This window comes from Oryzias latipes, chromosome 11, assembly GCF_053564925.1.
Source record: "Oryzias latipes strain Hd-rR chromosome 11, Olatipes_Hd-rR_3.1".
NCBI lineage: Eukaryota > Metazoa > Chordata > Actinopteri > Beloniformes > Adrianichthyidae > Oryzias > Oryzias latipes.
In genome coordinates this window covers 27,159,888-27,186,762 of record NC_136247.1, presented here as the reverse complement: position 1 = coordinate 27,186,762, position 26,875 = coordinate 27,159,888, and the positions used below count along the sequence as shown (strand labels likewise).

The window sequence follows — 26,875 nt, the reverse complement described above, 5'->3', positions numbered from 1 at the left end:
TAAAGAGATTTTTATAAAAAATAAAAAATAAACTCCATTATTTGGGTCATGTTGCTTCACGGTTTCAGTGGTTTCCTTTTTTTCCACAAATTTTTCAGCGGCTGAAGAGGTTGATGCAAAATGACCGTCATTATCCCAAATAACTGGAGCTTTGCTGTAAATGCACAGCTTTGAGAAAAATAACAGTAATATAGATTATGATGTGTTATTGCAGTATTTATTTTAAATTCTGAAAAACAGGTCAACTCTGCACTTTCTCCTGTTTACCACTGTTTAAGTTTGGAAACTAAAGTGGGTTCAGGATCTGAAAAATGAACAATTGTGTATCGCTTATAAGTAAAAAATGTCTTTTGTGATCATTCTGCATCAGTAGCCTCTAGATAATAAACCTATTGAACAAACGAATGACACTAAATGGAGTAGACTTAGGGCCGTCTTTATGAAAAATCCTTTCTTTTAAAATGCTGAATAGATAATCATATCCATGGTTGGATTTGTTTTTCTTGCACTCGTTTATTCTTAAAAAAATCCGTGTTTTATTAATGAAATTTCCACATTTGTTCAGTTTCATTACTTGTCCGGTAAAAATGTGTTCAGAAGCCAATCAAGATTGATATAAAAAAAACTACTACCGGTAATAATTACGGTTGATTTGAAAAATCGTATCGAGCACGATCAAAGTCAAATCTTGTCCATCTTCAGGCAGGGAAATCCAGCTCTGCTCAGGCTTTAACCCTTGATTGAGATCGCATTGCCTTGCCTCTTTTTCCAACATTCCCATCCAGCAAAGAAAATCACTTTAGATCCAGACCCCCAGTATTTCAGAAACCACAATTAAATGGAGAATAATGGAAAAGGAGAAACATAAAGGGATAAATCTGGTCTTGAGAAAAGCACTGTGACTGATAAAAGTTTATTAGAAGTCCTTTTGTGGAGTGCGGAGTCCGGAGCTTTTTTTCTGCCCCAGCAGGGCTCCCTCCATGGCTAGCTCCAGAAATTTTTCTTGGCAGGCCGTAAAGTACCTCTGAGGCAGCATTACAACCCATGTGACAGTAAACCCCTCCACATAAAGCACGCTAATGGAATTCTCTTCAGTGAGGTGTCCTATCCCTGTCCGTTCACATCAAGAGGACGAGGGCCCCCACTCCTTGCTTCCCCACCTCCAAAGTATGCGGCGCACCCCCGGCAGCGCTTTTATACCCAAACACCCATCCCTGGATGGCCATTTTCATTTACATTTTCATTTCAGGCGTTCTTATCCACATCAACTCACAATGAGACGTGAGTGATGGATGAAGCTTGAAATTCTCCAGCAGCAGCAGCAGAGCGAGCGAACAGCAGGAAGGAAGCAGTCAGTGATATTACTCACCGTAATCCCCGAGTAGGCATGTTGGAGGGAAGCTTGTTGGGGGATAGAAAAGAAGCAAAAAGAGACAAATGAATTATTTCAGATAGTGATGTCAAACCAGACTGACTCAAAAGGTTCCCCACCTTAAGGGACATTGGGTCTCCCTGTGGCGGGTAACCCAGCAGGCTTCTTCTCCTAAAAAGGGCCAACAACTGTTAAGAATTGCTCCCTTTGTGGCCGTAGTATAATGGACAGCTGATTCATTATTCTTTATTTCTAGCAGATGTTACAATTTTATTTTAATTAGGTCTCAGAACCTAGTACACATTTGTGCCTACCGTTTACACAAAAAGCCCAAAAGTGTGTATAAAATCTAAAGTTATGGGTAAAACTGCTCATGTTTTGTCATACAGAACTCCCTTACTATACAGTGTTCCTGCCTATATCGCGGTTCACCTTTGGCGGATGTGTTCTTAGTGTCATTTTGATTGGCTGTGTACCATTATCAGTTCATCACTTCAGTACAAAATGTTCACAAATCTTGGATTGCGAGCAAATCTTTGTTTTCGTTCTATAATATTGAACTTATTTGTTTGAGTTTAAAAGAGAGAAAAGTGTGAAAATATTCATGTCTGAGAAAAGTGTATATAGTATGTAGGCGGGTCTTAAAGCATCTAGAATCCTTTCAAGAAACAAGTGTTTATAAAATCTAGACCTATCTGTAAAACCTCTTATGTTTTGTTATACAGAGCTGCCTTGCTATAACATACTTTCCCTTTTGCTGTTTAACCTTTTGTTTTTTTTGTTTTTTTTTTTAACAGTGCATTATGTTCTCCGCCCTGATTGGCTGTAGACCATTGTTCATAGTTGTCCTTCATGCCATGTCTCTTGTACAGAATGCATTCATTTTGACAAATGGATGTCAATATTTTTTGGTATCAGATCTCCAGTTTCGCTCTACAATACTTGACTTATTTTACTGTAAAGGTTTGACCTCCAAGAGTTTAAAGAGAGAAAAGTGTAAAAACATCCATGTCTGTCTGATAAAAAGGTCTATAAAGTGTGTGGTACGGGGTTTTACATCCCTAAAGCATCTAGATTCCCACTTTGTGAATTTCAGCTTGCAGGTTATTTTTAGAACGCTGCAATAAACAAGGGAACACTGTTTAGAAAATCTAAAAGCATCTTTAAAACTGCTCATATATACATTTTTTTTACAGTTTATTGTGTTCTGCTTCCTGATTGGCTGTGGACCCAAATGTTCAGTTTGCAGCATTTATGTAAATCTTTGTTTTCATTCTATAAAACTGGACTTATTTTTCTACGAAGGTTTAAATGTGGGAAAAGTGGGGTTTTACAGCCTTAAAACATCAATTTGAATTATAGAAATAGAGCTGATTACTTTGCGGATTTTGTCTTGTGTGTTATTTTTAAAACGAAACTATATTTGTACACAGTTACCAGATATTTGTGTCCTATTAATTTGGCTTCATGCTTTGCTGCTGAAACTCTGGCCCACTTTTTGACATTGGCCCAGAGTCTCACGACGGCAGCAAATGCGATGTTTTGTAATAAACTGTCTGCTGTGTGTGAAGATTTTCTCGATGCTCTTTTGTTAACCCGCAAAGTTGAGCATTAAGAAACACTTGGCACATGGAAAAGAGCCACATTTCCCCTTGGAGGCAAAAAAAAAAGTACCAGTGTTCCGTTGAGCTTTTTTATCGTGAAGTAAAATAAAATAGAGCTGTCATGCTGGATGCAAAAACAAGAGTCTGTTATGTGAAGAAGGAAGGTCTGTCTGTGAGGCTTAACTCACTGTAGGGCTTCTTTTCATCTGACAAACAATGTCAGCTTTAGGTTTTCTTTATGCCAGTGCTCTGAATGCCTTGAGTTATGTAGTTGAAAGGTGTAAAGCATGAATAATGGGGAAATTCCGCTTGTGCAAGACATTTCAATGGCCGTTAACTGTAAGCATTGCTGCTTTCAAATGTCACAAGACTTTAAGATTGTGACAACCTGAACTCCAGCCAGACTGCACAAAAAACGAGACATTCCACAGTTAGACAAGGAGGATCTGATGCAATTTCATCATCGTGGAATGAACTCAAACGGGGGTAATGGCTTCAATAGATAGATGTACACTGCATGGATCCTCTTTGACGTCATCTTTAATGTTTTAAACGATCAAGTCAAAGCCTGATAGGAAAGGCACATTGAGTTTGCTCCACCCACCTCAACAAAGTGGGTGCCGAAAGGGAGCAGAGTCCGTCCATTGGACCTTTCACCTGCCAATCACAGAGGCACGCCGTCTTGTTCACGTATTCGCCGATATTTTTTGTTTGCTTTTTTTCTTCTCAGTCACATGACTCCTCTGGTTCATCAGTTAAAGAGGCTTGTATGAGAGGGAGATGCTGTGGGAGTTTGTGAGGAAAGGGAGCGGCGATAAGGAGCGCGCCGGTCCGTCGGCCTGGTTCCTGAATCGCTATAACTGAAGTCTGTGCCCCTGCTTTCATGGCATCAACCTAGAGCAACATAGTGCAACATTTGATAGTTGTGCGTCACAGTTGGGAGATTTTTAAATTCCCATCCAAATGTAATGTCTTTATAAATCTAAATCTTTTAAAAGTACTTTACACCAATTTTGACACTGCTAAAATGCTAGGAGGTGACTTTTTCTCCGGCACTGAAGGATGAAGTGTCACATCAAACACCATCACAAACTCATTTGAGTAATGTGCTTGTTCTGAGCGTTTTACCTCATGCATCAAACGCAGAAACGTCTGAATGCAGCAGTCTGTCATCAAATGTTACATCGAAAGTGCAGACGAGGAGCGCGCTGTTACACATAAGTGAAAGCAGAAGTGTCAGCCACAAGGGGGATGCCACTTTACTGTCAGTGTCATCCTGGAGCCGGGCGTCTCTCAGCAAACCGCTGAAGTGTTAGCATGCTGCTCTTCAGTAAATGATCTGCTTATGCAGCGTTCTTGGAGTTAATTACTAATTTCCCACCTGCAAACGGTGTTGGAGTGGAACTTCTCCTGGGAAGTTTTCGAAAAGACCGGGATGTATAGAAATGGAATTGGACCATTTTCTAAAGGACTTCTGGTCAAAACAGCAAGGTTACAGTCCAACTAAAGGCGATGACGCAAAGTTTTTTTTCTTTTTCTGAATGAACTGTTGATACAGACCAAAGAGAGGAGAGTAAAGGGAGTATTTCCCCTACATAAGCACCGACTAGTAATTTACTAAAGTCGTTTGTCTTGGTTTATACAGTGGTCAATAATCAAAGTTGAGATACAAGAAAGTTGCTGTTTTATCTGTTTGTTTTGTTGTTTTAGCCCAAGATAACAACCTGTCTTCTTAAAGTCTCAGTTTTTCAATAAATGTTAAACATATGGCGTGATCAAACACAATGGCGAAATATTTTAACGTTTCTTACATATTGGCACACTGTTCTATGTAATCTGGTGAGTTACAAATCAATTAGTTGATCAAGTTGAAACTATTTTAGAGACTTTAACTTTACTCTGTCAGTGAATTTGCTCAAAAATTGAAAAAGGTGCAACACACTGACGTGGAGTTCAACATCCCCGTCCCATAAAGTGTGTTTATACCGTCATGCTCAGAAAAGACTCACTCCAATGAAAATGTTGGCATTGGGGACGTTTTTGTGGCATTTTTCTTGCGTTGAGAACATAAATTTTAGAAGACTTGAGCCTAAAATTGCATTTCTTTATTCAAACTGAGTGGGTCACAATAACCCTGCTCCACTCTCCAACGCAAAAGGGGAAGGAAGGAACTGGGTTGGTCCGCACCAACAGTCCCGCCCACAACTCAGAAAGGAATTCCTAATTAGCTACTGTCGCTCAACAGAAACTATGTCCTTAAAAATATCCGTGATTTTGGCTAAAAAGGGCATAATCATAATTAAAAGAGCTCTGGGAAGATGAGTGGAGTCAGACTTTTATTTATTTGTCAGCCTCTCCCAGTCGTTCTCCTCACTCCAGCAGGAACCTAAAGCCCTTTTGCATTAAACAACAATGGAATTTAGTTTTTTGCATATAAATTTGCTTTGCTTTCAGCTTTTTTTTTAACCGGATGTCAATCTCCTATGAGGAGTCAAATTCAAAAGGCAGATTCTGATTGGACGGTCGGCTCTGACCATTAACGAGTTAATGCAGGTGTACGTCAGCACAAATCTGAGGATTCTACAAATATGATGAGTTGCTTGTTCATGTATGAAAATGCATGTCTTTTTGATCAGATCGGCCATAAAGATAACAACTAAAAATAAAGGATTATATGGAAATGGTAAACAGGAAGTAAATACGCCTTTATTGTTCACCTACGAAAGAGGACAACACAGTGCAGAAAGGCAAGTTCATCTCTGAGAGGGTAAACATGAACACATATGCAAATGGAGCCCAGAGCGACTATCTCAGGTTTTATTGACCCAGCTCGCTCCCTTCTACACATCCTGTCTCCCTTCTATCCTCCCTCCATCTCTTCCTCCCCTCCTAACCTCTTTTCATCTGTCCCTTCCTTTAATTATCCATCTCCTGTTATTTTTTATTCCGTCTGTTCCGTCCTCAGTCTGTTCTTCTTTCACCTCTTTTGTCCACCTCTGACTTGTCAAGTCCCTAATTGTACTTCCTGACCGTTTCATCTCAACTCCTTTTTTTTCCCTTTCCTCTTTTTTTTCCCATCCAACCCTTATGTCCCTGTCTATTCTTCCTTTTTCATGTTATATTCCACAAGTTTCTGTAATTTCTTTTTTTTTTTGGTGGTGGTGGGGGGGGGTTGCACTGCTGCCTCCTCCTTCGTTATCTTCCAATCTCTGTTCTGTCATATTTCATTCATCAAATGTCTTCCTTCTTAATTGAGCCAGGATGGATTTTCTTTTTTTCCTCCTTACTTGTTTGGATTAAACTTTTTTCCCGCACTTGCTCTCACATTTTTGCCAATGTTTTTCTTCAGTTTTCCTCCTCCATCTCCTCATGTCGTCCCGTTTTTCTTACGCTGCGTACACACCAACATGTGACGCGCGTTAGCATACGGCGTTCACACTGGACCGTCGCTACCGTTGGAAGAGACTTTGTGCAAAATGTGGATGCAAATCGTGCTCCAGGCGTTTTCTTTCACAGCTCTAATTTGGTCGGTACTTCCATGTTTTGAAAAGGACGCTGCCCATACGTCACGACCAAATCTGAGTCCCTGATTGGTCAAAGTTTTAACGCGCATTTAATGGTCGAGCGTTGTGCTGCATTCACACCAGGCACGTGTGGTGCGTTCAAGGACGCTTATTTAGCCTGTGGTTCACATCGGAGGGAGCAGCAGAGAGGGAGAATCTTCTTCTTTTGTTTTCCACTGTTTGCTAGCGCTTTTCCACCACCTACAGTGGGATGAGGCTTGATGTGAAATGTTGACGCCGTGCTATTCCTGCAAATCTCGCTCCAGACTTTTTCTTTCACCGTTCTATACTGACATACGAAGGACTAGGTATCCTGTAATTCCGGCCGGGCTGAAAAAGAGCAACACTCAACATCTCCTTGCTAACCGTGTTCGGTTGGTACTTTTGTGTTTTACAAAGGTAGTCGACCCACACGTCACTACCCAGCCACATTAAAACAAATGAGCGCTAGTCGCGTTCTGCCCGTGACCGGACTTAAAATCTTCGGTAAGGACGCTTGAATGTCTGGGTTTTGCACGCAGAAACCCAAAATGTGCTTATTCACGCATTTACAGAGAAAATTTTATAGGAAGTGGTCGTTTGAAACCGTGTTCAATGGAACTCAGGACCGTCCGGATTGGTCTAATACCTGATGCTTTAATGGACGTCTAATTACATCCAGCACTTTATGTTCCTTTTTTTTTGGTGAGGGGGGGGGGCAGCAATAAAGGGAAATCCTGAATCTGTAAGGATGTTTAAGTGGTTGCCAAGTTTTCTTGAGGGATGACGGGACCTGAGGCTCCTCACCTGAACATGGTTTCACAGGAACCAGCCTCACCCGTCGGCGCCTGCGATGTTCCGGCTGATCTTCATCCCCTCTTTTCCCCTCATTCACTCCTCTGCCCTCTCCAGACCTCCTTCCTACATTTGCCCCATCCCCCCCCCCTCGTCATCCCTTCTTCTCTCCTTTCTTCCCACTCTACCCGTGATACCTGACCTCTCTTCCTCCCTACTGACCCTCCTCCCCCTCCTCCCCCCCATCCTCTTCTCCTAATTAGCACCTGAGTGTACAGGCCTGGTTAATATTCGGCGGCGAGAAGGGCACCTCGCCGTCTTTCTTACGCTCCTGTTGCTATGGTAACGCCATGGAAATGAAGCTCCGCGCTCCCGGTCTCTATCTCTTTCTCTCTCCCCGTCTCGCTCCTAATTTTTTCGCCCGTCCCCCAGCACAACCTCCACCCCTCCCTCCCCTCTCCCCTTCACTTTTTAATGAGTCACTGCATCCATTAAATTTCCGGATAGAGGGATGGCAGGGGACTGACGAGTGGGGGGGGGGGGGGGGGGGGGGGTGGCAGAACAGCTCGGACTGATTCAGCAGCCTAAAATCCTGCAAGCAGATGCTTAACTTTATCTCCAGAAAACAAAAAATAATTGTTTTAAAAACAATAAATGATGATCTGATCTTTTGACAGGTTTAAAAAAAAAAAAAGGGTGACGTCCAAGGACGTAGTTTTTTATGATCATCATTCAGCGAGGCGGTAAATAAAAGGTGTGTGGATGTTTCCTGGCGGGGCTGGAAGGAGGTGACAGGATGAAGGCCTTGTCCTTGGTGGTGTTCTTTAAAGCTGCTAATTGTATTTCATTCATATTTCATGGTCACAGGGCACTGGCACTTTGCTGAGCGAGAACTGACAGAGTGTCAGGGGTGCGAGTCTGCTTTCATTTCATCCCGGCGCCGCTGATTGGGCGTAGGTCTAAGTGTGAATCCAAGTTTGTTCAGCCCATTGTTACACGGGGTGAGGCATGCATGCCGCTTAACACTTCAAGCCTGAAGTGACACCCGTGAGCGTCTTAGGGTCGATGAGAAGTACTAAAGTTAGGACAGAGATCTGAAGCTGGGCTGGGCATCACTGTCAAATCCATTCCTAATTAACAAAAACAATTTATTTTGGTTCTGATAAGTGGATTCCATAAAATAAGAACCAAAATTGAGGCTTTTTAATAATAAAAATTTTATGTTTCGTTTTTTAAAGTATACAAAAGCCGGTTTCTAGTCAGAAAACTAAGGAAAAAAATATTTTAAAGCTCCACCCATATGAATCAAGGCTATATGATTTCTGTAAATACATAAGCTAATCTGCTTTGGGCAAATTTCCTGATTTTAGAAAAAGCTTAAAAGTAACGGGTCAGTGTGACGGAATACTCCTCCAAAGTTGTTATGACGACTCTTCTGCGGATGGAAAGTCCCGACGAGGATTTGACGTTGAGTTCAACCAAAGGGCCAGAGTAGGAGGTGAAACAAAGACCCCTCCTGAAGCGACAGGCGCCTGGCTTCAGCCGGACTTGGCATTCACCGTTTGATGCTTACAGTTTGGTTAAATGCGGTGCAAACGGATGTGGAGCCAGTGGGTTTGTGTGTCTGCGCTGCATTCATCAACTTCAGCTGAAGGTCACAGGAATTTGATATGCAGGTGAATTAGCATACTACTGTGGCTCTTTGTAAGTATTTGTTCTTCATGTGTGTGTGTGTGTGTGTGTGTGTGTGTGTGTGTGTGTGTGTGTGTGTGTGTGTGTGTGTGTGTGTGTGTGTGTGGCCTTACATTTATTACTTTGTAGGGTCCAATCACATGGAGCCCACCAACAGTGTGGGGCCCAACGTCCTCGTGGGGCCCAAAATCGTGGACCCCACAAAGTTTGAGCTATTTAACAGGCTTGGGAGGGCCCCCTGATGCTCCTGTTTCGTTTTTAGGGGTTGCCCCATGAAGTGACAAAAATTGAAAATGTGGGTAAAAAATGTGTGTGAAATTTTTTTAATATAGCGCCCCCTACTGTCACAGACCCGGTATTGCAGAGGATACACACTCCCGGAAGTGTGTATCCCATTAGCCTATGAGGAAATGTTTGCATTTTTGCGTCATCATACTTCGACCACGCCCACTTCCTGGATCTTTTTAAAGGCCCTTTAAAGGACAACCTGATGGTTGATGCAAGAGTTTTGGAAGCAACAGGTAGGGTTCTTTCGACTTAAATTTACAAGTTAGTGTGCTTTTTATCTCTTATGACTTTGTTTGCAATGACAGCTACATGCAGTAAAAAAAATGGGGGAAAAAATCTTTATGAATTAAAAACAGAAGTAAACAGCACATATTACTAATGCTAATGCTAGGTAGGCTATCTATCATGGCTGGGAACCTAACACTGCTTTGTTACCTTTTTTTTAAAAAAAATCTAAAGCATGTTGAGTTATGTTTGAAAAAAGTTGAAACAAGATATAAAATATTTGAAATGACAAGAATTGATAAGAGAGTAGTGACCTAATTACATTAATCTCCACTGCTTATCACTGAAAATTCATTCAATTTACTGCAGATTAATTTTGTAGCATATGTAAGTTAAAAATTTTAAAATGAAAGACAACTATTAAATAAATTAATCTTGTCAGTGCTATTGCTAAAATGAAACAAAAAAAAAAGCTTGCCACCTTGACGAATCATATCTTTATTTCTAGACTGAGTGTAAAGTCAAAAGAAACACATAAAAAGAATGCATTATTGATAGCATGATAGGTCTTTATAAATAGCACAATATAGATGTTTTTATTTTATCATGAGCTTAAGCTTGCGCTATTCTAAAATTGATAATGACACTTTGAGATGCTTAAAGAAATTCATTGCCTTACAATGTTAGCTGATGTCAAATTAAGCGTTTTCGCATTTGCTGTAACAGATCCAAAAGGGGCAAGAACAAAATCATATGATAAACCCTAGTGATAAAGTGCAATTTCCTTGTGGTAAGTGCAAAATAAATATGGAGTTTATGGGATTTGTTTTTATCTTCGTGTTGTACATTCAAAAAGTGTAATAAAAAGGAATAAAAAATAGTTGGATTCCCCTTTATTTTAATCTCCCTTTAGAGATTAGTGAATGATCATCAAGAAATACCAAACCACACTATACAAATAATTGTGGCAAATAACAAACCACATTTGCACTTATTTGCAGTTAAAGGAATAGAGACTGGAGCTGACATAGAATCTAACTTTGGTAATTCAAAGCGAAAAGGTGAGTAAATAACTGCAAATATTAAGTTAGGAAAATGTCTGTTTCAAATGTCCAAACATTTAAAATGTCCTAAAACTTTCCATTTGTTTTATCATACATTCAGAAGAAGCAAAAGCAAAAATGTACTGAGAAAACCAAAGGGAAAGAGTTCCTGAAGACTATTGCTTCCCACAAGGAATGAAAATACCAAACAAAAGTCCTTCTAGGTAACAACTATATTGTTCAATGTCATTTGTTATTTGTGCAAGGACTGTTGATTTCAAACGAGTCTTTATAGGATCCTTCCATATGCTAATTGTCTTTTGTTTTAGTTTTTACTCTAAGGTTAAATTGTCTTCATTAAAACTTACTGTGTTCTAGCTTTAAACTTTCTCTTAATCAACTATTTTCAAGTTTTTCCAATTGTTATACAGACAATTTTCACAAAAGACATTCTCACCACAGACAATTCTTTAAAAAACTATTTTGAAATGAAATATTGAAATTGAATATCCGTGGGTGATTTGTCCTCCAAGCTCGGGTCATCTACCAGAGGCCTGGGAGTTTGAGGGTCGTGCAGTATCTAAGCTGTTCCTAGCATTGTACTTCTCTGGACTGACAGGCCTGAGGTCTTTCCAGGTATCTGTTGCAGCCACTCCTCCAGCTTGGGGGTTACTGCTCCAAATGCTCCAATTACCACTGTCACCTTCACTTTCCATGCTTTCTCCAGTTCCTCTTTGGGTCCCTGGTATTACTCCAGTTTCTCATGTTCCTTCTTCCTGATGTTCCCATTGCTTGGCACTGCCACATCCACCACAACGGCTTTCCTCTGTTCTTTGTCCACCACTACAATGTCTGGTTGGTTCTCCATTACCGTCCTATCAGTCTGGATCTGGAAGTCCCACAGAATCTTTGCCCTCTCATTCTCTACCACCTTCGGAGGTGTTTCCCATTGTTTTGACCTTGGGGTTTCCAGTTCATATTGTGCACACATGTTCCTGTATAATATTCCAGCCACTTGATTATGGCGCTCCATGTATGCTTTACCTGCACTAAGGCTTTACCTTACACCCTGCAGTTGTGTGCTGGATTGTTTCAGGCGCCTCTTTGCACAGCCTACACCTTGGGTCTTGTCTGGTGTGGTAGATCTGAGCCTCTATCGTTCTGGTGCTCAGGGCTTGTTCCTGAGCTGCCAGGATGGTGCTTCAGTGCTGTCCTATACGCCAGCCTTTCTAACCATTGGTAGGACTTCTTGATATCATCCACTTCGGTTATGGTCGGTTGGTACATCCCATGCAGGGGTTTGTCCTCGCATGAGGATCTGTCCTCCAGCACTGTATCCTCTGCTCTCCATTGCCTGAGACATTCACTGAGCACACTGTCAGTTGGGGCCTTGAGCTTGATGCACACATGCATCTTGGATGTTTCATCCCGGCCTCCTTCCTTGCGGCTAGCATACAGTCTCAGGGTGCTGGATTTGGGATGGAACCCTCCATGCATGGTGGGGATTTTTCGTGTTTTAACATCCATGGTCTGTATCTCTTTCTTTGGCCATCTTATTATTCCTGCAGGGTATCTGATAACTGGCAGTGCATAGCTGTTAATTGCCCGGGTCTTATTCTTGCCATTGAGCTGGCTTCTTAGGACTTGCCTTACTCGTTGGAGGTATTTAGCTGTTGCAGCCTTCCTTGTTGCCTGCTCCAGGTTGCCATTTGCCTGCGGAATTCCAAGGTACTTGTAACTGTCCTCGATGTCTGCTATTGTTCCTTCTGGGAGTGAGACTACTCCTGTGTGGACTACCTTGCCTCTCTTTGTCACCATCCGGTTGCATTTCTCAAGCCCGAATGACATCCCAATGTCAGTACTGAAGATCCTGGTTGTGTGGATCAGGGAGTCAAGTCGCTCTTAGCATAAAGCTTGATATCATCCATGTAGAGGAGGTGACTGATGTTGGCTCCATTTCTGAGTCGGTATCCATAGCCAGTCTTTTTGATTATTTGGCTGAGGGGGTTCAGACCTATGCAGAACAGAAGTGGGGACAGAGCATCACATTGGTATATCCAACATTTGATGGACACTTGTGCAAGTGGCTTCCCATTGGCTTCATGGGTGGTTTTCCACAGCTTAATTTAGTTTCTTATGAAGGCTCTTAGAGTCCTGTTGATGTTGTACAGCTCCAACCATTCAGTGATCCACGTGTGTGGCATTGAGTCATAAGCTTTCTTGTAATCAATCTAAGCTGTGCACAGGTTGGTGTTTCGTGACCTGCAGTATTGAGCGACTGTTCTGTCAACCAGGAGTTGGTGTTTGGCTCCTCTGGAGTCTCTGCCAATGCCCTTCTGTGTGTTGCTCATGTATTGATCCATATGCCCATTTATCTTGGTTGCAATGATGCCTGACATCAGCTTCCATGTTGTGGACAGACAGGTTATTGGGCGGTAGTTGGATGGGACTGCACCCTTTGAGGGATCCTTCTGGATCAGGATTGTTCGCCCTTCCGTTAGCCATTCAGGGTGAGTTCCATCTCTTAGCAGCTTGTTCATTTGTGCTGCTAGGCGCTCGTGGAGTGCGGTGAGTTTCTTTAGCCAGTAGGCATGTATAATGACAGGGCCCGGTGCTGTCCAGTTCTTCATACCTGAGACTCTTCCTTGGATGTCTGCCACTGTGATGGATACTGGATTCTGTTCAGGGAGGTTGCTATGTTCATTTCTCAGAGAGACCAGCCATTGGGCATTGCTATTATGTGCTGCCTCTTTCTCCCATATGCTTTTCCAGTACTGTTCAGTTTCCAGCCTTGGTGGGTCTGCTCGGCTGTTTTGACCCTGCCACTGAGCATACACTTTCGCTGAGTTGCGAACAGCCTGTTTATTCATCTGGCTTCATTGTCTCTTGTGTACCTCTTTAGGCGGCTGCTCAAGGCTAGGAGCCTTTGTTTGGCAGTTTCCAGTGCTTCAGGTATGGGCATCTGGCTGTATCTCTTAGGTACTTGCTTTCTTATTGTACCTCTTTGAGCCTCTGTCAGCTTACTCACATCCTTCTGAGTTGCCTTGATTTTGGCCTCTAACCGTTGCTTCCATGGTAGGTATTGTTGTTTTCTCCCATGGTTGCTCTTATAGCCAAGCATCTCAAGGATCACTGCTGCTGAAGTGTAAACCAGTTCGTTGTTTTCTGTGATGGTTGTGGTAGGAATTGCCCTCAATGCTTCATTCACAGTTTCCAGGAGACTTTCAGGTGGTACATAACTTAACTGTTGTAGCTGGTATCAGGGTTGCCTAGTGTTCATTCTAGACATGATCTTGTCTTTCAGGCCAGTTGCTGCCTCGCTCAGCATATCTGTAGTTGTTGGAGCTGTGTACCCAAGCTCAGGGTGGGAGTGTGGTATAGCCTCCTGTCTGACCTGTTGTTCTGGCTCTCCCGTGGTATTATATTGTAGCTTCAATCTCAAATTGTGATAGGAGTTGCCGATTGTAGATGTTAGAGCATTGGGCTACCAGTTGTTGGCAGTTATCCTTGATTGTGGGTTTCAAAGCATCCATTCATTCCACATTCTCTGCATTCTCTGAGGGGTTACATGCAGAGAATGTAACCCCTCTGGGTGGAATTACTTGAGTAGTAGCATCGCAGGACTGCTTGTGGGTCCTAGTACTTGTTTAAGCATAGTTGGAGGCAAAGCCTTTAGCCACCAAGCCCCTGTCTTATGGGATAAACTACCATCTTATGGAAGAGAGGCCGAAACAGTTTCTACATTCAAAGATAGGCTCAGAAAATTCCTTTTTTGACAGTCTTATTGGCAGACTAGCTAGTAATCCGAGAATGCTTAAGTTACTATGAACATGTTTGAATTAAACTTATTAACAGTAAGAGTTGTTAATAGGCTGCTAAAATTTAGTGCTATGGTGCACTGGGGTTCTGTCCTCTATTCTCGATCATTTATTTATCATTCAGTTCTCCATAGCTCTGTTTGGTGCAGTGTGATTCATGCATTGTCCCCTTTTTCCCACTCTCCGAGTGATTCCAGATTCCAGTTGTGCTCCTGATTTCAACATGTACCTCGCCTCTGGCTCGTCCCACGCCCCTAGCCATCCCCCAACTCCATCTGGATGAACCCCATCTGCTGGACTATTTAGACATGTAGTTGTAATGTTAGATAAGCTAATTCTTCTCTTCTCTAAGACATCTGGTGTCTGACCATCCTGGGGAGGATCCCTCCTTTATGTGGACACCCCTGAGGTTTCTTCTTTTTTTCCTGGAATCGTTTTTTTTTTTCAGGAGGTTTCCTTAAAGAGAAGGAGGGTCTAAGGCAGGGGTCTGCAACCTTAACTACTCAAAGAGCCATTTGGATCAGTTTCCACATATATTAAAACACAGGGAGCCACAACAGACTTTGGAAAACCTAGTGTTTCCAGTGAACGGCATAATTTAATAATAATAATAATAATGGATTGGATTTATCTGCGCTTTTCAAGACACCCAAATTTAACTGGTTTTGAAACATTTCAATCGCTATTCACTTCTCATTCAATTTCATTAAAAATTTATTGTCTTCAGAGGCAGTCCTGGCTAGTTTGACACCTTGGGCAAAACAAAAATATATATTTTTTACTGTATTATTAAACATAAGAAAAAAATGCTTGTATAGTTGAATTCACAATCAACATATAGTGTGTAGTTACATTTAACACGTATCTGTCTGTGTTTTCTTTCTGAAGGCTGGGTGTTTTTTGGTAAAAACTGACAAATTTCTCTGTTTTTTTTTTCTTGAGCTGAATACAACCTTGAAACCAATTATGAATTAATAAATTCAAGTAATTTCCGTTTGCTTCATGAATGAACAATGGAAACTAGAGGACATATTCTTCTGTTTTTTGTGCTTAAGTGTCGCATAAAACTTACTTAAAAAGAAACAAATGATTGTGTTCATTGCATGTGAAGCATTGACTGTATATGATAATGGCAGAGAAGCTTAGATGAAATACATCAATAAAATAATTAACAAGACTGGTCTAATTAAGTGTAAACCTTCATTAGCCAAATGTTGCTCCAAATTTTACTCCTCCATCAGTAAATTTGGACGTATTTGGTGCCTAGCAAGTTTTAACTTTGGACCCGGCACACATTCCTTTACCCTTGGAGTGTTTTTCTTCTTTCTAAACTGGACGCTCAACTTTTGATCTTTTGTCCATTTTCCAAAAACCTAAAATAGACTTTTAAATCTCTCAAACATCCAGACTTAAGATGAGTGAGGTGATGGAAACAAATTCCCTTTGATGCAGACTTCTTTTTGCTCTTTCTCTTTTCATAAAATCCAGTTAAGCCAATATAGAATATACATTTTATGGATGACAACTATTTTTTATTAGGAACCAGCTGTTGGTTTGTTGCAGGTTCTTGAATCATAAGCAGTGAGTCTCAGCCCCTCCCCCGCCTCTCTACTTGTTCATGTCCTCTGCAGCTGCGAGTCGTTTTCCTACTTGCAACCCCCCATGCGCTCCTCCAGTGTACTCTACACAGAGAGGGCTAAACACAGTTGTCGTAGCAGAAAGGTGACAGGATAGTAGGGGTGCCCTAGCACAAATGAAGTTAATTTTACGTGGAAATGGGTGGTTTTAGTGTAGAAAACTGCAGGGGTTGGGGACTGTCAATTATTTTTTTTTTTTTTTTTTGGGTGCCCGTGTTCCCACAACAAGATTACCACTGACTGTCTTTTTGGAAGAACTTTCCATCCCATTACAGTCTCTTGTCCACAACCGAAGACACACCCCCTCCGCGCATTCACGCTGCTCTCCTCCTCCTGCCCACTCACACATACCAACAGTGATAAAGGCACCACAACAATCTTAAAACATAATAGTTATTTTATAAAACCACAGAGAGCTGCAGCACAGAGATGAAATAGCAACCTGTGGCTCCGGAGCCACAGGTTGAGCAAGAATTGCAATTTGCCACAACACAAATGTTCAACGCCCATCCTTTCTCGCACATCTAACCCTAACCGGATCAGGGAGGGCAAGGGCAGCAGAAGAGGATATGGGAGACTTTGGCACAGTCATTTCAGTAGCTATGTCACGAGTCTGAGCATTTTAAAGCATCTGGTTTAGATCTGCTCCTGATCCAATGCAATTTTAATTAGGAAAAACGTACAAACTTATCTTTATTCATGTATTATTTTATGTGTCCTTTATTATGAAAAACATTTCTACAAGAACATGTTAAAAAACACAAAAACAAGATTTTCATTTGCGTGGATCTTTTAATATTTGTATAGGGAGCCAGGTGGACCTCTCAAGAGCTAAATGCTGAAAGTGTGTATATTCTACCCAATGAGAACTCATTTACATGATTAAGTCATCACATGTACACCACGCCCACTTCTTGGACCTCTTACAGGCATGATTGCCTAAGCTTGGAGAAAAGGCCTTGGTAGCAAGCAAAGTAACAGGTAGGTTTTTTCTTTTTTTGGTGGGGTGTTGATGTTTCTTAAGTCTGTCTCTGCCTCTGTTTTTTTGCAATGACAACTACATGCACTCAGAATCAAATGCAAGAACGTTCACATAAAGGAAATACAGTAGTTAACATTGAGCACATGTTGCTAATGCTAGCGCTAATGCTAGCGCTAATGCTAGCGCTAATGCTAAAATAGCAGTACATCATGACTGAGACCTGAAAGTTTTAAAAAGAGAATCCATGAAGCCTGAAGCCCTCACTGCTCTAGCCTAACTGCATATTGGCTGATAGTGTCATATTTAGCTCTGCAGCAAAGATTAAAATGTTCATGAGGGATTTTCCTGTGGTAGCTATGGGACAGGTGTTAAATTTGTACTTGAAGGAACTGACTTTATTTCCATGCGCATAGTTCAGCATGTATAAAAGAAATTAAGGCTTAATGTTATAAAAAAAAGGTTTTCTTGATTTCTTTGTTATTCAATATAACCCTATTTTTTTTATACACAAATATAAATATTTGTACTTTTCTTACAGTCTCATCCTGAACATTACCAAATTTTATGCATGCACTGTTATAATATTGATTTTATTTAAAGATATTTGAATACATAAATTTACTTATACATAAGTGTGATCAACAAAAACTTATGACTTTACATTTGTTGTGATAGAGCCAAAAATGGAAAGAAAAAAACAAAAGATAAGAAAGAAAAAACCAAGGATTCAAACAACACCTGATCATACATCAAGTCATGTCTCGGCCCCTGAAGAGTTGACAACAGAGGTAAGATGGACAGTATGTGTTGAAGTCATTTTTGTTAGTAGTTAGTAGCTGCAACTTTTTGTTTTCAAAGAAAAGAGTTGATATAGTAAGCAATGACTGACATTAATTTAGTGTAATAATACTGTACTTTAGTAATCTTTAGTAGAGGTTGTGTATTTTGTAGTTATTACATGTATTTTTATTTAAATTCCTTTATTTTTGCACTTGATGCCATACACACAAATTACAAACTTAAACTGTGTGGGGTCTTTTTGTGAAAACCTTCCCCCAACTTTTTCCTGACTGGCTTGACTTTTACACACACAAGTTTCTAGCTGCTCTTTATGGGGCCCTCCCGTCTGCTAATTACCTTTTGTCTTGGTTTTTAACTCTAAGGTTAACATGTCTTCTTAGAACTTCATGGATTCTCTTCTTAACACTGTCTCTTCATCATCTGTTTGGTTTTACAGACTTTTCTTAACTCTTTTTCAGAGTATTTTCATGGAAACGCTTTTTAAATGCACACTATTCCTTTAAAAAATGCTATATTGTCATATTAAATGTTCTTAGACTATGTATCTAGCCTTAATTATAAAGTGTTTACAAAAACTTTTGTATTAAGGTAAAGTCATGCAACTATAAAGTGCTTAGTCTCTGTTTCCCTTTTTGTTCTGTAGGTGGTGGCACTCAAACATGGAGACACCAGAACTGGGGCAAAGAAACTTTCACCTGATCAAACATCAAGTCATGTCTTGGCCTGTCAAAAAATGACAACAGAGGTAAGGTGGACAATACTTGTTGTAATCATTTGCACTAGTAATCATACTGCAACTTGGAAATGTTTTCACAGAAAAGAGTTGACATAGTTAGCAATGACTGACATTCATATAGTGTAGTAATACTGTACTTAAGTAACCTTTGGTAGAGGTTTTGTATTTTGCAGTTACTGGATGTATTTTTATTTAAATTCCTTTATTTTTGCAGTTGATGCCTTACACACAAATTACAAACCCTAACTTTGTGGGGTCTTTTTGTGAAAACCTTCCCACAACTTTTTCCTGACTGGCTTGACTTTTACACACACACAAGTTTCTAGCTGCTCTTTATGGGGCCCTCCCGTCTGCTAATTACCTTTTGTCTTGGTGTTATCTCTAAAGTTAACATGTCTTCTTAGAATTTTATGGATTCTCTTCTTAAAACTGTCTCTTCATCATCTGTTTGGTTTCACAGACTTTTCTTAACTCTTTTTCAGAGTATTTTCATGAAAACGCTTTTTTAATGCACACTATTCCTTTAAAAAAATGCTATATTGTCATATTAAATGTTCTTAGACTATGTATCTAGCCTTAATTATAAAGTGTTTACAAAAACTTTTGTATTAAGGTAAAGTCATGCAACTATAAAGTGCTTAGTCTCTGTTTCCCTTTTTGTTCTGTAGGGGTTGGCACTCAAGCCTGGAGACACCAGACCTGGGGCAAAGAAACTTTCACCTGATAAAAAAGCTAGTTATGTCTTGGCCCATCAAAAAAAGGCAACAGAGGTAAGACGGACAGTACTTGTTGTATTCATTTGTGTTAGTAGTTAGTAGCTGAAACTTAGCAATGTTTTCAAAGAAGAGTTGACATAGTTAGCAATGACTGACATTCATATCGTGTAGTAATACTGTACTTAAGTAACCTTTAGTAGAAGTTTTGTATTTTGCAGTTACTGCGTGTATTTTTATTTAAATTTCTTTATTTTTTTACTTGATGCCTTACACACAAATTACAAACCCGAGCTTTGTGGGGTCCTTTTGTGAAAACCTTCCCCCAACCTTTTCCTGACTGGCTTGACTTTTACACACACAAGTTTCTAGCTGCTCTTTGTGGGGCCCTCCCGTCTGCTAGTTGTCTTTTGTCTTGGTGTTATCTCTAAAGTTAACATGTCTTTCTTAGAATTTCATGGATTCTCTTCTTAAAACTGTCTACTCATCCTCTGTTTGGTTTTACAGACTTTTCTTAACTCTTTTTTAGAGAATTTTCATAGAAACACTTTTTCAATGCACACTTTTCCTTTAAAAAAATGCTATATTATCATATTAAACATTCTTAGACTATATATCTAACCTTAATTATAAAGTGTTTACAAAAATGTTAGTATTAAGTTAAAGTCCAGCAACTATAAAGTGCTTAATCCCTGTTTTCCTTTTTTTTTGTAGGTGGTGGTACTCAAACCTGGAGACACCAAACCTGGGGCAAAGAAACTTTCACTTGGTAAAAAACCTAGTCATGTCTTGGCCCGTCAAAAGATGACAACAGAGGTAAGGTGGACAATACTTGTTGTAGTAATTTGTGTTAGTAGTTATTAGGGGTGTCACGATTCTCCAAATCCTCGATTCGATTGCATTTTCGATTCTAAGGTCACGGTTCGATTCGATTCTCGATTTTTACATTTGTTCTTTTTTAAACACAGATTGTCATTTTTTTAAAACTAGACTTTAATGCAATAGAATATCTGACCTTTGTTTGCAATGTAACACACTACACTGTCAAATTTAAAACGTTTATTAACAAAATAATGGAACAATAACTTATATCTTTAGTCAATTAAATTTTTTAAAATAAACTGGCTTCAAGTTTCTATTTTGTAAGTGCAGCCTTCTTCAAAAAAGATGACATTCAAGTTCAAAACAAAACAAACAAAAACAATAAAACAGAGACATGTCCATAGTCTCTGAACAATTAAGTGTCTTAAACTTTTTCTGAACATAAACATGTACCACACTGATAACTACTTTTTATCCCCTGAGAATGATGACTGTATTCTTCCATATTTTTACAAGGTCTGCTCAGACCTTCAATAACTTTCTCTTTTACATTATTGTACACGGAGGGAATCCCCGTAGCTGAGAGGTGCGTTTACTGGGGATTTCGTAGCGGGGCTCTAACACGCTAATTAAATGCCTAAAACCGCAATTTTCGACCACCGAATAAGGTTGCATGTCCCCGCCTATAAATACTCCAACCGCACGCCTAATCGCATTTGCACGAGTTGAGTTGCTTGGAAGTTTAATTCCAAATGAAGACGGAAGAGTAGTTTGTGTAGTTGTTGGTTTACAGATGAATCTATGTTTTTGTTGTGCCTGCGTGATGCCCTGCATGTTAGTCGTGCTGTCCGTGAGAGAATACGGCACAAGCACATACAGCGCAGCTTGCAAACTGTTTTATTTATTTTTTTGTCGACAACGGGAAGGTTGTCAACATAACTCACTGGAAATCCAAAATACCTCCACACCAGCGACTTCGGTGAAAGAGGAGGAAATTAAAGTTCTGTCGATGGGTCTCCTGCATCTACAGTTACCATGCTATCTTTTGAGTGGCTGTTAGAGGAGGTTGACTCGCAGCACTTCTTTTTTTTTCTTTTTTAAACTTTATTAACAAATAGACTCGCAGTACTTTTTCCGCTTGGCAAGAAACCAGACGCAGCATGGGGGCGGGGCAGCATCGACGATTCCATTTTTTCATTCGAAGTTAGAGACTGTGACTTAATTTCGATCGATTTCGATTTAAAGTCGGAATCGTGACACCCCTAGTAGTTATACTGCAACTTGGCAATGTTTTCAAAGAAAAGTGATGATATTTTCAACAATGACTCAATTAAATTTAGTGTAGTAATACTGTACTTTAGTAACCTTTAGTAGAGGTTGTGTATTTTGCAGTCATTGCATGTATTTTTATTTACATTCTTTTATGTTTACACATACACACAAGTTACAAACCTGAACTTTATGGGGTCCTTTTGTGAAAACCTCCCCCCAACTTTTTCCTGACAGGCTTGACTTTTACACACACAAGTTTCTAGCTGCTCTTTATGGGGCCCTCCCGTCTGCTAATGATCTTTTATCTTGGTGTTATCTCTAAAGTTAACATGTGTTTCTTAGAACTTCATGGATTCTCTTCTAAAAATTGTTTATTTTTTATCTGTTTGGTTTCACAGACTTTTCTTAACTCTTTTTCAGAGTATTTTCATAGAAACGCTTTTTCAATGCACGCAATTCCTTTAAAAAATGCTATATTATCATATTAAACGTTTTTGGACTACATATCTAACCTAATTTATAAAGTGTTTACAAAAACTTTTGTATTATGGTAAAGTCAGGCAACTATAAAGTGCTTAATCTCTGTTTTCGTTTTTTTTTCTATAGGTCGTGGCACCTGAACCTGGAGACACCAGACCTTGGGCAAAGAAACTTTCACCTGATCAAACATCAAGTGAATTCTCGGCCCGTCAAAAAATGACAACAGAGGTAAGGTGGAAAATACTTGTTATAGTCATTTGTGTTATTACTTATAATACAACTTGGCAATGTTTTAAAAGAAAAGTGATGATGTTTTTAACAATGACTCAATCAAATTTAGTGTAGTAATACTGTAGTTCAGTAACCTTTAGTAGAGGTTGTATATTTCGCAGTCATTGCATGTGTTTTTATTTACTATCCTTTATTTTTGCACTTGATGCCTTACACACAAATTACAAACCTGAACTTTGTGGGGTCCTTTTGTGAAAACCTCCACCCAACTTTTTCCTGACTGGCGTGACTTTTACACACACAAGTTTCTAGCTACTCTTTATGGGGCCCTCCCGTCTGCTAATGATCTTTTATCTTGGTGTTACCTCTAAAGTTGACATGTCTTTCTTAGAACTTTATGGATTCACTTCTTAAAACTGTCTCATCATTCTCTGTTTGGTTTCACAGACTTTTCTTAACTCTTTTTCAGAGTATTTTCATAAGAACGCTTTTTCAATGCACCCAATTCCTTTACAAAAATGCTATATTTTCATATTAAATGTTCCTAGACTACATATTTAGCCTTAATTCTAAAGTGTTTACAAAAACTTTTGTATTAAGGTAAAGTCATGCAATTACAAGGTGATTGATCTCTGTTTTCATTTTTTTTTTTTTTTACTATAGGTGGTGGCACTCAAACCAGGAGACACCAGACATAAGACAAAGAAACTTTCACCTGATCAAACATCAAGTCATGTCTTGGCCCGCCAAAAAGTACGTTTTTTGTCAAAAAAAACTATTTAAAAAAATGCTTTTCAATGCACGCAATTCCTTAAAAAATGCTATTTTGTCACATTAAACATTCTTGGACTTAAAATCTAGACTTAATTATAAAGTTTTTCCAAAACCTTTGTATTAAGGTAAAATCAGGTCACTATAGACAGTCACTATAGTTAGTCACCATAAGGTTCTTAATCTCCTTTTCCTTTTTTTTTTCTATAGGTGGTGGCATTCAAAGCTGAAGACACCAGACCTGAGGCACAGAAACAATATTATTACACTTGGGTTTTTATATTATTCTTATTATTTTTAAGTATATTTTTTATACTTATTATTTTCTTTAAAAATTACTAATCTTGTATGAGTTACTGTAAATAACGATGTAAAAATCTGGCTATAAAGTAACTGTTAAAATGTTTGGTTAAAGTTTGTTTAGAAATACACATAAGGCTGCAAGCAAGTGGAAAGTAAGGAAATGTATGCTATGTGTTTCTGACAGTTTGCCTTTACAGCTGGTCTTAAAGGAACAATAAATCTAATTAAGAAACAAAAAAAAACGATTTTGGACCCTATATAGATACAAAACCTAAGAATATTTGTGTATGCAGCAAGTGGACCTCACAACAACTGAATGTTGGAAATGAACCCCATAAGTGACCAAAAAACTAACATAAACTTTTTAACATTCAAATTCGTTTAAACAAAAATGTTTTTTATGTTTGGTATTTTTTTATAGTGCTTCCTGATTTTTTTCACACCTCTAGCACCTTTACAAATGGTGGACCCCACAACTTGCTAAAAAACTGTTGGGCCCCTCAAAGGGGGAATGCAAGTATGTGTGTGTGTGTGTGTGTGTGTGTGTGTGGGTGTGTGTGTGTGTGTGTGTGTGTGTGTGTGTGTGTGTGTGTGTGTGTGTGTGTGTGTGTGTGTGTGTGTGTGTGTTAACATTTTTGAATAGAAAAATCCTTAAAACAACAATTGTCTTAAACAAAAAGTTTTTTTTTTTTTTAATGTGGCTTGTCAATGATCTTGACCACTCACTTCTTTTTAAAGTTTACTTTAATATGACTCCATGACTGAATTATTCAAGTTTCTTGTAGATGTTAGATGCAGCATCACACCCTTTTCCTGGCTTTTTCATTTGTTTTAATGTCAGCACAATGAGAGCTGAAATTTAAGTTGATTTGAGAACAAAATTCAATTGGCATCCGCGGTTCATGCAGGCAGAGACGGTGGACAATTCAGATTTCACATATTTCATTTTTTTTTTAATATATCCTAAATTATACTCTTACTGAGACAATTTTAAGAGGCAGACTGTGGGTGTATTTAAAACGTCTTTGTAATGTAAAATGTCATTTTTTTGCATCTTAAAATTTCACATTTTCCACTTCACAATAAGAGCCTCAGCTTAATATTTGTCACTACTTCATTTTTCTGTTACTTTTTAAGTTAACTATATACATATTTTACAATAAAAAATATGGAGATAGCAGAACATTTTGACAGTACGTATAAATTATTATTTATGCTTGCAACTTGTCCAGAAACCCGAGTGAATGATTTATTTTTTCTTTTTCTTTTTTTATCGGGAAGGCTCATGTTGTTTTGACAGCAACTCATGAATCTATATAATATTCTATGTAAATCACCCATGACATTAGGAGCGCCAAAAATATATATTTTATTTATTGAAAAAGTTTTTAAGTTGCTCAAAAAAATTCAAGGAAAGTATTTTTCATGCACACAAGTGGGATTTGTTGTTCCAGACGTTGACCCTGGAAGTTTTCAGCTCAGAGGAACGTTACTAACTTGCATAATGTTGTTTTTTTCACTTCTGCTTCTGTCATTTTTAGTGATTTTATTTTGCCACTACAGTCCATCAACTTTCCTTTATGAAAAATAAAAGCACTTTGTTTGTTCTTTAAATGGAGGAGTACGTAGAATACCCTGTATAGACCTACTGCAATGAAAATTGTGTTTTGGATGTTTTTATTGTGTTTTTTGAGATTTTTTTTTTTTATCCAAAAAAATGTACCTAAAATTGCAATTCTGAGTATTTCTTTCTTTAAAACATTCTGAATCTGGATGACGTTTGAAGCGTATTTTTGACGTTTAAAAAATAACAAAAACGGTGGCAGCCGCTGGCTCCCTGCTCCGCTCCATTCTGATGCTTTCACTTGTAGTTGGGGGTTAGGATGGGGTGTGAGGGGCTGTAAGCCAGCGGGAGGGCTACGAGAAGGGGAAGAGGGGTTGGGGTTGCTCCATGCCTGTTGTCCCGCCTTCAACTCAGAGGTGAATTTCCAATTATTTATTTTTTTTGGGCTAAAAAACTAATAATCATAATTTTAAAAAACACTGATAATTCATTTAAAATAGCTCTTAAGATGATCTGAGTGGGTCTTTAAATCCTATTGTAATCAGGTAAAACATTAAATAAATCTGCTTTCCCTCCAAAACTAAACTAAAAGGGACAAATCTGATCTAAAAAGAAGAAAACACACACAAAAAAAAAAAATTGTGATTGGCTAAATTCTGTTATGAGCTATTGTAAACCTTGACCTTCAGAGCATTAAGTGTCAAATGAGAAGAACAGATTATTTGTTTCTATGATTAAAATAAGATAAATATTAAAAAAAAAAAAAAAAAGAAAAGAAAACACTTTTTTTTCAAGGAAAAAATCCAAAGCTGTTCATCATACAGACTACTTTGTAAATGTGTTGAAGGAGAATTAGTGATCTGCAAACGTTCTACTATCAGACCAATAAAGGTCCCAAAAAATGCTTCAGCGAAAAGAAAAGTGATGGCACTCGCTGTTTATTTCTAATATAATTTAGTAAATTTGTTTGTTAATTGAAACTTTTAATAAAATTTCTTATTAAATGAGAACAAACGAGAAGTAGCAGAGAGGCAACAGAATTAAATCAAAAAGTTGAAGCCTTTCTTTGCCATGTGATTAAAAACCCATTCATTTAAATGATGTCAGTTTTGGTGAGAGGTTTCAAGCGTAGAGTGCCACAGTTGTTTTTTTAAATGATCATCCATAGTATCAATGCAATGGGGATACGGTGATTAAAAAAAGGGAATGAATATGTTCCTCGTTAGCTCACAGAACCAACAAATTCATGTTTTAGGTAGATTTAGCTAAAAACTTGCAGCAAAAGACAAACCATTTTTCTGTTTCAATCCAAAACTGTTTTTTTTTTTAATTTTATCCTTGGTTTGCAACTTCAGGGACAAATTTAAAAGATGCAAAAGCTCAAAAGTTAGAGCAAAAAATTGTAAAATTAAAAAAGAAAAAAGATTGTAAGATTATCTCCTATAGCTTTCTTCAGCAGTAAAGCCCACATTCAAAAGAGACGCGTCTCAATTAGACAATAGCAACTTGCTTACTCTGCATTAAGATTTGAAACCTATAGCAATTTTTAAATCTCTTTTTTTTATATATATATATATTTTATTTTTGAGGTTTCATGAACCTCCAGCAGAGGAGAATCAAAGCTTTACCACAGCACCCTTACAAGACGTCATCACACTTTTCTTTATAGAAAAAAATGGTTTTAGTGATGCAAAGATCTCCACGTTTTGCAACTCCACGTCAAAAACGGCGAATTCATAGATAATTCTGCTGACACGCTTTTCATTGAGGCATTGATGCAACCTATAGAGAGGAAAATCTGCTTAATCTGATGAGTGACAGCTCAATAGTTACCCAGCCAGCAGGTGGAAGAGAGCCAAGATGTTTTTGACGTCAATGACTTACTCTTGAAGCTAAGCGGCTGGACGGCTCAATTGGTTGGGTAAAGGACCCAACTCATCCGTTGTGACACACCTGTGTGTAAAGTTTGTTCTCTGCATTTGAGCCATTCTATGGAGGAGCGCCGAGTTGCAATCACAGCTGCTCCATTTGGTGGTTTAACACCCCATCCAAGCCTTTGGTATGACCCAACCAGGGATTGGAACCCACAACCTTCCATTCACGACCGTTCACTTGGCCTCCATGATAGATTTTGGTAGAAAATGGCAGTCTCTTACAATCTGAGTCAAATAAAGTTCTCTTTTT

At 38.9% G+C, this 26,875-nt stretch overlaps 2 protein-coding genes across 9 annotated transcripts in view; both read left to right on the top strand.

Annotated features, from left to right (window-relative positions):
• Positions 1–26,875, top strand: part of LOC101174441 (zinc fingers and homeoboxes protein 2) — a 149,033-nt gene that overhangs the window by 94,493 nt on the left and 27,665 nt on the right. The gene's annotated exons all lie outside the window — the stretch shown is intronic.
• Positions 936–24,899, top strand: LOC111948251 (uncharacterized). 7 transcript variants are annotated; one of them, XM_078955111.1, is made up of 9 exons: positions 937–10,308; positions 10,520–10,579; positions 10,683–17,786; positions 18,443–18,544; positions 19,204–19,305; positions 19,963–20,064; positions 21,949–22,050; positions 22,717–22,806; positions 23,035–24,899. In XM_078955111.1, exons 3-9 carry the CDS (start codon positions 17,682–17,684, stop codon positions 23,164–23,166), a joined length of 735 nt encoding a protein of 244 aa, XP_078811237.1. In that variant the 5' UTR covers positions 937–10,308; positions 10,520–10,579; positions 10,683–17,681; the 3' UTR covers positions 23,167–24,899. The 7 variants fall into 7 exon arrangements, with proteins under 7 accessions (XP_023816079.1, XP_078811237.1, XP_078811241.1 ...); XM_078955115.1 differs by having other exon boundaries at positions 937–10,579; positions 10,683–10,785; positions 14,577–17,786; XM_078955113.1 differs by having other exon boundaries at positions 937–10,579; positions 10,683–10,785; positions 13,464–17,786.

Coding starts and splice junctions, on each gene's coding strand:
- LOC111948251 (XM_023960311.2), top strand. CDS start 17,682: ATGGAAAGAAAAAAACAAAAGATAAGAAAGAAAAAACCAAGGATTCAA. Junction 17,787..18,442: donor CTGAAGAGTTGACAACAGAG/GTAAGATGGACA, acceptor TTTGTTCTGTAG/GTGGTGGCACTCAAACATGG. Junction 20,065..21,948: donor GTCAAAAGATGACAACAGAG/GTAAGGTGGACA, acceptor TTTTTTCTATAG/GTCGTGGCACCTGAACCTGG.